Source organism: Hipposideros armiger, unplaced genomic scaffold (genome assembly GCF_001890085.2).
Source record: "Hipposideros armiger isolate ML-2016 unplaced genomic scaffold, ASM189008v1 scaffold_315, whole genome shotgun sequence".
Classification (NCBI taxonomy): Eukaryota; Metazoa; Chordata; class Mammalia; order Chiroptera; family Hipposideridae; genus Hipposideros; species Hipposideros armiger.
This window is the reverse complement of record NW_017731665.1, coordinates 622,796-634,867: the sequence shown is the minus strand read 5'-3', so window position 1 is coordinate 634,867 and position 12,072 is coordinate 622,796. Positions and strand designations below refer to the sequence as shown.

Sequence of the window (12,072 nt, the reverse complement as noted above, 5' to 3'; positions counted from 1 at the left end):
TCCCTCCCCCGCCCACCCTGACTCTCCTCCCCTGGTGTCCACAACAGTGACCCAGTGCCTCTTGGAGAGTGTGCTGCGGGGAGCTGCCCTTGTGCCCCGGAGGGCACTGGCTGTCATGGGCTGCGAGGTGCTCCGAGTCCTTCAACTGAGTGACACAGCCATCCTGCCCATCAGCTACCATGTGCCCCGAAAGGTGAGGGGGGCCTGGGTGAGGGGCTGGGAGGGCTTGGAGGATTCATGCCTCATCAGACCTGTGCCTGTCTGTCACCAGGCTGTGGAGTTCCACGAGGACCTGTTCCCGGACACAGCAGGCTGCGTGCCTTCCTCTGAACCCCACGCCTGGTGGTCTGGGAGCAACCAGCAGGTAGGGCCGAGGCCTGCCTGGCCACTCTTGGCCTCATCAGCCCCTGCAAGCCCTCCTGGCAACAGCCCCATTCAGGGTCCCACAGTCCAGCTGTGCACTAACTCAGCTGCCCTGTGTTCCTTATCCCTACCTACCGGCCTCTCCCCACAGGTGCAGAAGGTCAGCCTAAACCCAGCTCGCCGGCCACACCCCAGCTTCACTTCATGCCTGGTGCCCCCTGTGGAGCCCTCCCCTGACCTGGCTCAGCCTGAGGAGCCACCTGTCGGAGACGAAGAGCCCAGTGTGAGTGCCAGGGCTGCCCGATTCTCGACGCCACAGTGGGAGCTCCAATGGTCTTTTGAACCTCTTCTAGCTATCAAGCATAACAGACAAAGAAATGCATGAAGCATAAGTAAAGAACCTTAGTGTTCTCTAAATTGAACACTTAGTAGAAAGTGACACTGTCACAGACCATTTAGGTTTCTGGCTTGTCTTGAAATACTGGCAGGTCTTAACCACCCTGGGCCTGCCCTCTCACAAATGCTGGGAGCCAGCAGTTGCCACCTGGTCTAAAGTTCACCTCACCCCCATGTCACCCCCTGCCCCTATCAGCCCCTGTGATTATGCCCCTTCCACCCATCCCAGAGCCAGGGCTTCATGCCCAGCCCGTGTCCCGCAGCCTGGGTGGAGGGTCCAGGGTGATGACTCCAGGGTCCCCTCGCTTGGACCAACATGCCCAGGGGCTTGTGGCTGACCCCGGGTGCTTCTCCCCCAGGAGGGCTTCTCTTCCCCTCCCAGCTCGCTGATCTCACCTTCCACGCCCTCCAGCCTGGGGCCCTCGCTCTCCAGCACCAGTGGCATCGGCACCAGCCCCAGCCAGAGGTCGCTGCAGAGCCTACTGGGTAAGTGCGTCAGTGGGAGCCAACTCTTGCACCCCTACGGCAGCCATCTTTCTCTGTACCCCAGCCCTGCCTCCCCTCCTAGTGAGTCACATGTCCTGTGGGATGAACTCAGTCTCAACTGGATGTGCCCTGGAGCCCTGGAGCCCTGGGCTTCCACCAAGACACCTCAAGTTTCATTCCCAGGCGCCTTTCTAGGACCAGCAGAGGTCTGGGCCTGGGCACACGCCCTGCGCAATCCTGCAGGACTCAGGGCTGGCCTGGGGTCCTGCAGACAGCGCAGGGCGGGCAGGGCATACTTATGAGGCTCCGTGTTCCTGCCACCCCAGGCCCCAGTTCCAAGTTCCGTCATGCTCAGGGCACCATCCTGCACCGAGACCGCCACATCACCAACCTCAAGGGGCTCAACCTCACCACGCCCGGTGAGAGCGACGGCTTCTGTGCCAACCGACTGCGTGTGGCCTTACCCCTGCTCAGCAGCGGTGGGCAGGTGGCTGTGCTCGAGGTGAGGGTCCCACCCCACCACGGCTGTCCCCAAGTTCCTGCAGGACGCTAAGGGCATTGGGTATCCACATTCTCTGAGCACAAACCATGTGCCAGGCACCCGCCCAGTGTCCCCTTTAATCCTCCCAGCTGCCCCATGTGGGGTTGCTACTCTTATCCCCATTTTACAGATGAGAGCGGTGAGGCACAGAGAGGTTTAGTGACCTGCTGGGTCACACAGCTGTGTAAGTGATGGAACTGGGGATTCAAACCCGGACCACCCGAGTCCCAAGCCTGAGCTCTTTGCACCACTCCACGCTGCCCCCCATCTCACTTTATGGGGCCTCACAGTTGGCACTTAGGGCTCAGAGCACAAGGTGGTTGAGGCAGAGAGCTTGGGCCACCCAGTGTACAGAGGGTGGGGGGCCCAGGCATGCAGCTTGCCCTGCAACCCTGCCTATTACTGACGGGCCTTGGGGTGGGGGCACTTCCCACAGCTGCAGAAGCCCGGCCGCCTGCCTGACACAGCGCTGCCCACACTGCAGAACGGGACAGCCGTGACTGACCTTGCCTGGGACCCCTTTGACCCCCACCGCCTTGCTGTGGGTAAGGAGGCTGGGTACTGGGCTTGAGGGAGGGTCCCTAGTCCTGAATGGGGGTAGGGAGAACCTGGAAATCGGGCCCAGCGGTGACGAGCCTGCGCTCTCTGCAGCCGGCGAGGACGCCAGGATCCGATTGTGGCGGGTGCCCCCAGAGGGCCTGGAGGAGGTGCTCACCACGCCCGAGGCTGTGCTCACAGGTCAGGTGGGCCCTGGTGGGGGCCCTGGGGCGGGCAGTGGCTCCTGAGGGGCTCAGCGTCACCCAATACCTTGCCCCCAGGCCATACAGAGAAGATCTACTCTCTCCGCTTCCACCCGCTGGCAGCTGATGTGCTGGCCTCCTCTTCCTATGACCTTACCATTCGGATCTGGGACCTACAGGCTGGAGTCGAGCGGCTGAGGCTGCAGGGCCACCGGGACCAGGTAGGACAGCTAAGGGGGCAGGTGCCCGGCCACAGGGCAAGGAGCCACCTCTTACCTCCCCATTTGCCCCCAGATCTTTGGCCTGGCCTGGAATCCCAACGGGCAGCAGTTGGCCACTGTCTGCAAGGATGGACGCTTGCGGGTCTATGAGCCCCGGAGTGACCCTAAACCCCTTCAGGTGAGCAAGATGGGATGGGTGCAGCCCTCAGACCCAGTGGGGGGCCTGGCTGGGCCTCATTTGCTGTATCCCAACAGGAAGGCCCAGGGCCCGAGGGGGCCCGTGGAGCCCGCATTGTCTGGGTGTGTGATGGTCAGTGTCTGCTGGTGACTGGCTTTGACAGGTGAGGACTCAGGGACCACCATTCCCACCCTGAGACTTCAGGTGTCACCTGTGTCCCCCTTCCCCAGACATACACCTGTCAGGCATGGTCCCCACCCTTCACTGGATGGATGGATGGATGGATGGATGGATGGGAAGGAGGGAGGTGAGGAGGGAGAATAAATCATCTGGGGGCCCAGAGAGATGACAGGCGGGCCTGTTGCAAGGAGCTCATGCCTGGTGGGGACCAGGTGAAGTGCACGAAACACAGAAGCAAGGGTTTGGCACTTTGGAAGAGGGATCAGAGAGGGCCTCCTAAGGGAGGTGTCATCTGAACTGGGCCATGAAAGGGCTAGTAACTAGAGGGCATGAAGTGTGGGTGGAAAAGCCAGGAAGCTGACCAGACTGGCTGGAGCAGAGGGCAGGAAGCAGATCAAAGGGAGAAAAGTCCAGACTTAGTGGGCCACAGTGGCCCCGGGACAGGTGCTGGGGCCAGGACTATGCTGAGGAGCGTTGGCGTGTGGGCAGTAGTCAAGTAGGAGGGGCCGAGGCAGGGCAGCAGGTTAGGACGCTGTTCTCAGGGCTGGACCAGAAACAAGGATGGGCAGAGGCCTCTCTTCTGTCCCTGAGGCCCTCAGGCCCCCAGCCTGGCAACAGGATCAGGGTCCTTGCTGGACTCCTTGCCCTGCCCCAGGCCCCTCCAGCTCTACGGACTTACCCCTGACCCCCTTGCAGCCGAAGTGAACGCCAGCTACTCCTGTACTCATCGAAGGCCCTGGCCGGTGGCCCCCTGGCAGTGCTGGGGCTGGACGTGGCTCCTTCTACCCTGTTGCCCAGCTATGACCCGGATACTGGCCTGGTGCTACTGACAGGCAAGGTGCGCTGGGGTGCTGGGGTGCACAGGTCTGGGTGGCGGGCAGGTGAGAGAGAAGGTTGGGGGAAGGCAGCTTTAGCTGGCCACCTCACTCGCCACCCATCCACCCCTGCCAGGGCGACACCCGTGTGTTCCTGTATGAGCTGCTCCCCGAGGCCCCTTTCTTCCTGGAATGCAATAGCTTCACGTCACCTGACCCCCACAAGGTGAGCCCTTTTACTCCCCAATCGCCTTCCTTAGGTGGGACCACAGGGCTTCCCCGCCCTCTTGTGGTCATGTGGGGAAATGCAGAGGCCTGTGAGGTCAGTGGGTCACTGGGCTGGGTGTGCCCCGCAGTTCCCTGGAGCTGGTTGTTAAACTCAACCATTATTATTAAAAGTTAAATTATGTCAAGTTAAGTTATATGAACCTACAAATAAATTATATTACAAACTAAGGCAGTAAATACTCAATTTATCATTTCCTAATTCTTTTACCTGGTTTTACTATCATTCACACCATTGAGGTTATTTACATCTGGCAGATCTGTTGGATGGAAATACCACATGATGACATGTATTGCACATACCTTCCTACATCTGCACGCAACAAGTCAGTGAAATCAGCCATGGTGGCAGTTTTTACACCACAGGCAAATACTACAAATCAGGGCGTTTTTCCTCTGGAGAGCCAATTGTTAAACATGTGCCAGCACACCGCTGTCCAGGGATGGGCCTTGGGCCTGGTGGTCCTGAGTGAGGGGGTGCTGGCACTCTGAGGGCCCAGGTGCCCAGCTCTAAGCTCCCAGCTCTAAGCTCCCACCCGAACACAACTCCCCTGCCCCCTCAGGGCTTCGTCCTCCTGCCCAAGACCGAGTGTGACGTGTGTGAAGTGGAGTTTGCCCGCTGCCTGCGGCTTCGCCAGAGCTCCCTGGAGCCTGTCGCCTTCCGGCTGCCCCGAGTCAGGGTGAGGTTGAGGGCCCAGCACGCCAACATCCAGCCCCTGTTAGGGGCTTTGGGGCCTGATTGAACCTGTCCCAAAACCTCCCCCTTCACTGCTCTTTGGGGTACCTGTCCCCTTACTCTGCTGAGATTCTAAAACTCATGGAAACTCCAGATTGGGCACTGGGTCTTGCCATACCCCCCTCCCAACTGATGCCAGTGTGCCCAGGGCCGCTGGTGAGTGCCTCAGGGCAGCCCCTTCTTCCTCCCTGCAGAAAGAGTTCTTCCAGGATGATGTATTCCCAGACACGGCCGTGAACTGGGAGCCGGTGCTCAGTGCCAAGGCCTGGCTGGGAGGGGCTAACGGGCAGCCCCGGCTTCTCAGCCTGCAGCCCCCTGGCATGACCCCAGGTAAGATGAGGGGCTGGGGAAGTGTAGGAAGCAGAGGTTGATGGGGGTTGGAGAAAGGAGCAGAAGGCCCAAGTCAGATGAGGTGCCGAAACCTCTAGTGCTTCCAAAGACCAGAGATCTGAGCCTCTAGAGCACAGGGTCCAAGGTCTGTGTTTCCATCACAAGTCCCCACCCCCAACACACATATGTGCGCACTCATGCACTCATGTACTCATGCATGCACACAGCCTGGGGACCAGGGTAGGCCTTGAAAACAGAGGGTTGACTTGCTGTTAATGCCACCTCTAGGGTCTCTGCCATGGAATCCCCTAGGTGACTGATTTCAAAGGGCTGGGCAAGGAGCCCCTATGGAGGGGACTCTGTTGCCTGATGCTTGTCCCTATCCTGCCCTAGTGAGTCAAGCCCCCCGTGAAGCCCCTGCCCGGCGGGCCCCATCCTCAGCGATCTACCTGGAAGAGAAGTCAGACCAACAGAAGAAGGAAGAGGTAGGCACGGAAGAGGATTGGCCATGGGGAGGGCATGGGGTCCCCTTAGTTGTAGTTGCCCTTCACTTCTTTAGCCTGACCCAGATTGGGACAGGAGCTAGTGTCTCACTCCTCTCAGTTGGAGAACTTGATGGGGAGACCTTCCAGAGCCCTGAAGCTGACTGCTGCCACTGATGGGGTATGGGGCGCAGGGCTCAGAAGCCAGAGAAGGGCAGAGAGAGGCCCTGCCATGGCCTGGCCCTCCCCAACCAGAGCCAGAGGTTTTGGACCCAAGTGCGAATGGGAACCTGGTGCACACTTGAGCGTCTGACGCAATGTGCGGAGACGACTGCACTGTGATTCCAGCGCTGCATGTTACATGTCTGTCTCTGGCTCCCTTGTCTCTATAGAGGTGTGTTTTTCAATGAAAACTATCACCGTTGTCAGGGCTTTAATGAAAATGGCTCTTCCACCACCTTGATGGGGTTCAAACTGGGATCTGATTTTCTTGGGGTCAGAGGTCCTATTCCCTTCCTACCTCTTGTCATGTCCACTCTCCCAGCTGCTGAATGCCATGGTGGCAAAGCTGGGGAACCGGGAGGACCCTCTCCCCCAGGACTCCTTCGAAGGTGTGGACGAGGACGAGTGGGTGAGTGGACGAGTGGGCCGCCCGGCATCCCATCCTTCCCTTACTCATCCCTGCAGCCATCTCCCTTCCCACTTCCTCTCAACTCACTCCCACTTCTTGGTTTATCTCCCCAGGACTAGCCTGCCCACCAGCCACCTCCAGCTTCACTTGCCACTGCCACTTCCTAGAACCACCTGGTGCCCCTGCACACCTCATATCTTCCACTCAAACTGGAAGGCACCTCTTGGCCCTGACACACCTCATCTAAGACACCTGGGCTTCCTTTGGGCCTTGGTGACTTCCATGCTCTCTGGGCCCTGCTACAACACTTGTGGATTGTCTGCACCTCTGCTTTCTCTGGGACCACCCGCTTCTCCCAGCTGCTTGCTAGCATGTGGAGCCAGGAGCATGCGGGTGGGATAAGGGTGGAGGATCAGTAGCATGTTCCTGGGCAGGCCCTGGGCTCCCTGCCTCCTTCCTCCGGCCTGGGCTGGTCCCAGCCTGGGCTGCTTTTGCCCAGCACCTTCAGTTATCACATGCCACCTCATCTTGCCTGCTGCCCCAATTCCAGTCAAGGGCCTTGGGGGCTGGCCCTCTGCCAGGCTCTTTGGAGCAGCGCCAGCCTCAGGGGCCTGGGACCAGTCACTCTGCTCCCCAGGCTTGAAGCCAGGAGAAGGGGGCATCACATGCTGATGGCCCGATTAAGGGGCTGTGAGCCCCACAGGGACTGGCCTGCATATGCCTGGGATATTTTCAGCAATTAAACTTTTCTAAGCTGGCCACCTCTTGTGCTGCTGTGGTCTCTGCGATGGCTGGGGGGGGGGGAAGGGGACAGAAGTATAGGTGAGGGTGGTTTGGCCCTGGGCTCACTCTGGTCCCAGGCCCACTTGGTTCCTGAGGCCTTTTCAGCTGCATGCTCCTTGGAGTTCATTCATTCATCCAACACATAGGTACCCAGAAGTGCTCTGGGTGGTAGATACTATAATGAACAGGAGATACAAGGCCTCTCAAGATGCTTCTTATAGTCTTATTATGCAGGGGAGCCGACCTTGTGCAAGTAAGCAAATAGTGTGGAGAGATCTGTGAAGAAGATAAATTATGTGGAAGGAAGCAGGAGGAAGCAGGGTGTTCAGGGTCTGAGAAGGTGACATTTAAGCCGAGAACTAAGATCTGAAGGCCGAGAAACCACAGAGAGAGCCTTGAGAATGCTTCAGACAAAAAGGAGGACAGCCTGGGCGCTGAGGGAAGAAAGAACTCGCAAAGTTAGAGGAAAGGAAAGAAGGGCAGTGGTCCAGAACATAGCACAAGGCATCCTGACTTTCATTCATTCAGCAAACATTTGGTGAGTGCCTTCCCATGTGCTGACATCCAAGAATGGGGAAAAGATAAAAGGAATTCACCAGGAATCCATATTCTAGTGGAAGAGAACAGATTATAAGCAATAAACATAAAAATAAATGTATGATATAATATGGTAGGTGATAAGAACTTTGGGGGGAAAAAAATAGAGGGGATTAAGAATGGAGGTTTAAGCCAGACATAAAAGGCCACATATAGTATGATTCCATTTGCATGAAACTTTCACAACAGACAAATCCATAGAGACAGAATGTAGATTAATGGTTGCCAGGGGTAGTGGACAATGGACAGTGACTGCTAATGGGGAGAGTTTTTTTAGGTGGTGGTGAAAATGTTCTGGAACTAGTGATGGTTGCACAGCTCTGTTAATATACTGAAAAGCACTGAATTGTACACTTCAAAAGGGTGAATTGTATGATGTGTGAATTAAACCTCAAGCCATTATGTAAAAAACATTAAGGGGCTGGCCAAGTGGCACGTTGAGTAAGAGCTGGCTTGGGACGCCAGCTCTGAGCAGCAGGGCCCCAGTTCGGATCCCACATGAGGACCAGTGACAGTGCCCTCTACAGCTAAGATGGTGAACAATTGCTCAACCTGGAGCTGGGCTGCTGTGAGTCGCTGGGGACGGTGTAGGGTGCAGCCCCGGCTGCAATGGGCTGCCATAAGCTACTGTGAGTGGCCGACAGCCAGCGTGAGCTGCCAAGAGCCGCCAGCTGTCCAGAGGCCAGCGACCGATCTGCCTCACCCGGGAAGAGCACAATGATCACAATACCAACATGGGCCAGTGAAGCAACGTCCTCCACAACTAGACTGAAGAACAAAAAGGACAGTGACTTGTCTGTTCCCCTTCCCCAATTCCCCAATAAAATCTTAAAAATAATTAATTAATTAATTAATTAAAAAAACATTAAGAATGGAGGGCACGTTGCAGCGTTGGTAGGGGGTCAGGGCGGGTCTCATGGAGAAGGTGACATTTGAGCAAGGACTTGAAGGAGGCGGGAATAGGCCCTCCTTCCCAGTAGAAGGTACCTGAAATGCAGCCTATTTTGCAGTTTTCTATTTTCTTAAACATTTGTGAGAATTTGACATCTTACTCCTTATTATGTTGGTGAGGTGTTGTGTGTTTATTGCATATCTTTTATTCCCACATATTTTGGCAAAATCAAGGGAAGCAATTGCCCCACATCTGACGGAACTATGCTGCTCCTAGCGCACCAGGCTAAGCGCGAGGACCACAGGGTGTCCTGGGACCAGCCCCGGGTTATCATACAAGCGGGAACCCGTGGCAAGACCCGCCCTAACTCCGCCCATGTCGCGTACGTCACCAAAGACCGCCCCTCTGGAACGGGGATTTGCGCATGCCCGGCGCGGAGTTGCACACGCGCTCTCCGCAGCCTCCCCTGACCTTTGACCTGCCGGCCGCCCTTGAACCGGGGCCGCGGTACCAGGAAGCTGGAGCTCGCGCCCCCCAGGCAGAGCGGCAGTCATGGTGAGTCCTGAGCTGGGGCGCTGCTGGGGGAAGGAGCGGCCGTTTCGGGGCTGGGGCTGGGGCGGCGAGCTCCGGCCGGGTTGCGGGCACCACATGTTCCCTGCCGGGCCAGGGGCGTTCCACTTGGGGGACCTAGGCAGACACTGGCGGTCTCGGGACCTGGGAGAGCCGACTGGCTGGAAGGCAGGGCGAGCCTGGCCGGCTCGAAAATGCCCAGCAGATGCGGTCGCCGTGTGAGTGCCCATGTGGGAGCAGCCTGAGGTGGAGGCTAGCCCAGCCCCCGAACCCCTGCTCTGTCCCGGAGCTAGTTGATGGTGTCACTCTATTGTTGTCCCCATTTGAAAGCTGGCGAAACGGGCTCCGAGACTGGCAGAACTGGCTGGGTCTTGAACGAGGCCCCATGATGCCAAACACAAGCGTTTCTGCGGTCCTGTTGGCACCTAGAGCCAGTCCACACACCTGGGCCACACTGGCTGCGTCAGGTCACCTCGGGACCCTTTAAGAATGCAGGGTCCTGAGCTCTACCGCCAGAGGTTCTGTATGTGTAGGTTCCCCAAGTGGTTGACGCAGGTTTTGGGGAGTCACTTCTTAACTCGCAGTGATAAAGATAACAAGATCTTTTAAGTGCCATTCCCTGAGCTGAGGCTTTATGTAGATTTTCATTTAATTCTTATGACGTTGGTGCTCTCACTGTCCCCATTGTACAGATAAGGTACCTTAAATTCTGAGAGTTGAACGACTCCAGGGTCACTCATCCTACAAGTGTCAGAGACAGGTTTTGAGGCCAGCTTCTTCTGTGTCGCGAGACTCGACGTTTTTCTCCACATTATTCCTGCCTTATCATAGTCACTGCCATGTGATGAGGTCCTACGATGAACGAGCCTTTCTGAACTGGGCCCTTCACACACATTCCTGCATGTAACTTTGAGTCCCCCTCAAGGGCTGAGTAAAATGTGGCTCTGGAGAAGTTTATATCCTAAAGGCGAAGGCAGGCTGGTCTGTAAATTAAGACAATATGACAATATATTAATAAGAAAAGAAAGACAGTACTATGGGAAGGTAGAAATGGAAGGAGCCTGGGAAGGTTTCCCTGGGGTGGGGAGTGAAACTAAGTCTTGAAGGATGTTGAGCTTTGACAGAATATCGAGTAGGAGGGAGGATGTTAATCAGTATGGAGTTTTTCTGGGAGATGATGAAAATGTCCTGGAACTAGTGGTAATGGTTGCACAGATCTGTAAATATCCTAGAAAGCATTCAGTTGTGCACTTAGAAGAGTGACTAATGTGGTGTTTGAATTCAGAGCTGTAGAGATATCGGGTAAAAGAGTAGGAGAGCTGATCTAGGAGTAGATGGAGAGAGGTGAGAGGAGAAGAAACCAGAGAAGCCATTCGTAGCCAGACAGCGCTGGGAACTGAATTTTGCAGGGGGTGGTGATGGAGAATTGAATCGTCAGGGGATGGCTAGACCCCTCCTTTAGCAGAGGGAGTGGAAGGCATTTGGAAAAACCCTGTCTTGGGGCTTAGAGATTATGAGACTTTAGTTTGGCCATAGCAGAGCTGATGGCAACTTGGTTAAGTGTCACATGCATGCCAGTATTTATCAGGCATCTGCTGCACCGGCCATAGTCTGGGCCTGTGTGCAACTATGGCAACTATGACAGTTGTGGTCCTGGCCTCCCTCCTACCTGGTTGTAATGCTAGAGCTGTTTGCAGGGGCCTGAGTGAACAGAGCCCCCTTCCTATCTCTCAGTGCATCCCTGAGAAGCGGGCGAGTCTCAGTGGCTGTCTGTCCACCAAGCTGAGGACCTGGAACTGTGCCTTGAAGGAAGCATTGCACATCAGTCTGTCTGAATGCCAGGTTACCTTCTGGATGCTCTCAACGTGGGATAAATCACATTACTGAGTGCTCTGGTCCCCTCACACCATCTGTGGTCCTTTGCCCCAGCTGCGGGGCCTTGGTCCTCCTGCATTGGGCCACAATGCTCCCTGGATGAGAAAGCATGTGTCATCCACGGTGGGTACCAGGCTTGGAGTCCTGTGGCTCTGACCTCAGCTTGGCCTGAAGTTGGACGCTGTGTCAGCCAGTTGCTCTGGTTCAGGGTCTTTAGGTCCGAGTTGCAGTCCGTGGACTAGAGGATGCTTTAGGGCTTTCTGGGAGAGACCTCAGCCAGTGGTTGTCTTTATCACCTGTGGTAGCTGTAGCTGGCAGAGTGCTGCACCCCATGAATCCTCAGCTCTGAACGTAGTTGACCCACAGCTGTTGCTCAGCAGGCATCTGGGTACTGAATAGGTAGATGAGAGGCTCGGCTGCACCCCTGATCTCTCGAGTCTAGACCAATACTAAATAGAATCTGTTGCAGAAGCAAAGGCAACCCTTGAGCTGCTCTGGACCTGCCATTTTTGGTCTGTCCACTTGGTCTTAACATGCATTGCCTCCTGAGGGCTTTACAGCCCTCCCGTGAAGAAGGCGTTATTCTCCCCATTTTGCAAATAAGAAAACTGAAGTCCCAAGAGATTGGGTAATCTGCAAGGGTCACATAGCTCACAAGAGGCAAAGCTGGAATTCCAAGTTATGTCAGCCCGGTTCTAAAGCAGCATGCTCACTCACTCACACTGCTTCTGTGCTCCCTGGGAATGTGGCCAGCTTTTTGCAGCCTTCTCCCCTGAGAAATCAGAATCTGTCAAATGAGCAGCTGTATTGGGAGCAGCTTTGTTACTCCATGGTGCCATTGTCAAGTTTTGTGAAACAAAGAATAGTAATAAATGGAAACCAACATATATTGTGTACCTACTGTGTTATCAGGCTCTGTGCCAGGCACTTTATGAACATTACCTCATTTAATCCCCATGGAAGCCCCATTG

General features: G+C 55.8%; 1 protein-coding gene across 3 annotated transcripts in view; it reads left to right on the top strand.

The window, feature by feature from the left end:
* The window catches only part of CORO7 (coronin 7), a 71,965-nt gene that overhangs the window by 55,023 nt on the left and 4,870 nt on the right, over positions 1-12,072 (top strand). Inside the window, exons 12-28 of one of the 3 annotated variants that reach the window (XM_019660275.1) lie at positions 48-193; positions 272-364; positions 515-646; positions 1,119-1,245; positions 1,572-1,747; positions 2,223-2,331; positions 2,438-2,524; positions 2,605-2,747; positions 2,821-2,925; positions 3,003-3,088; positions 3,802-3,943; positions 4,057-4,146; positions 4,769-4,885; positions 5,136-5,271; positions 5,665-5,756; positions 6,298-6,384; positions 6,498-7,145. In XM_019660275.1, the coding sequence (XP_019515820.1) occupies positions 48-193; positions 272-364; positions 515-646; positions 1,119-1,245; positions 1,572-1,747; positions 2,223-2,331; positions 2,438-2,524; positions 2,605-2,747; positions 2,821-2,925; positions 3,003-3,088; positions 3,802-3,943; positions 4,057-4,146; positions 4,769-4,885; positions 5,136-5,271; positions 5,665-5,756; positions 6,298-6,384; positions 6,498-6,503 (1,874 nt within the window). In that variant the 3' untranslated portion in view covers positions 6,504-7,145. Of the gene's footprint in view, positions 1-47; positions 194-271; positions 365-514; positions 647-1,118; positions 1,246-1,571; positions 1,748-2,222; positions 2,332-2,437; positions 2,525-2,604; positions 2,748-2,820; positions 2,926-3,002; positions 3,089-3,801; positions 3,944-4,056; positions 4,147-4,768; positions 4,886-5,135; positions 5,272-5,664; positions 5,757-6,297; positions 6,385-6,497; positions 7,146-9,079; positions 9,212-12,072 lie in introns of those variants that run through there. The other 2 variants (XM_019660277.1, XM_019660276.1) reach the window with 2 other exon arrangements.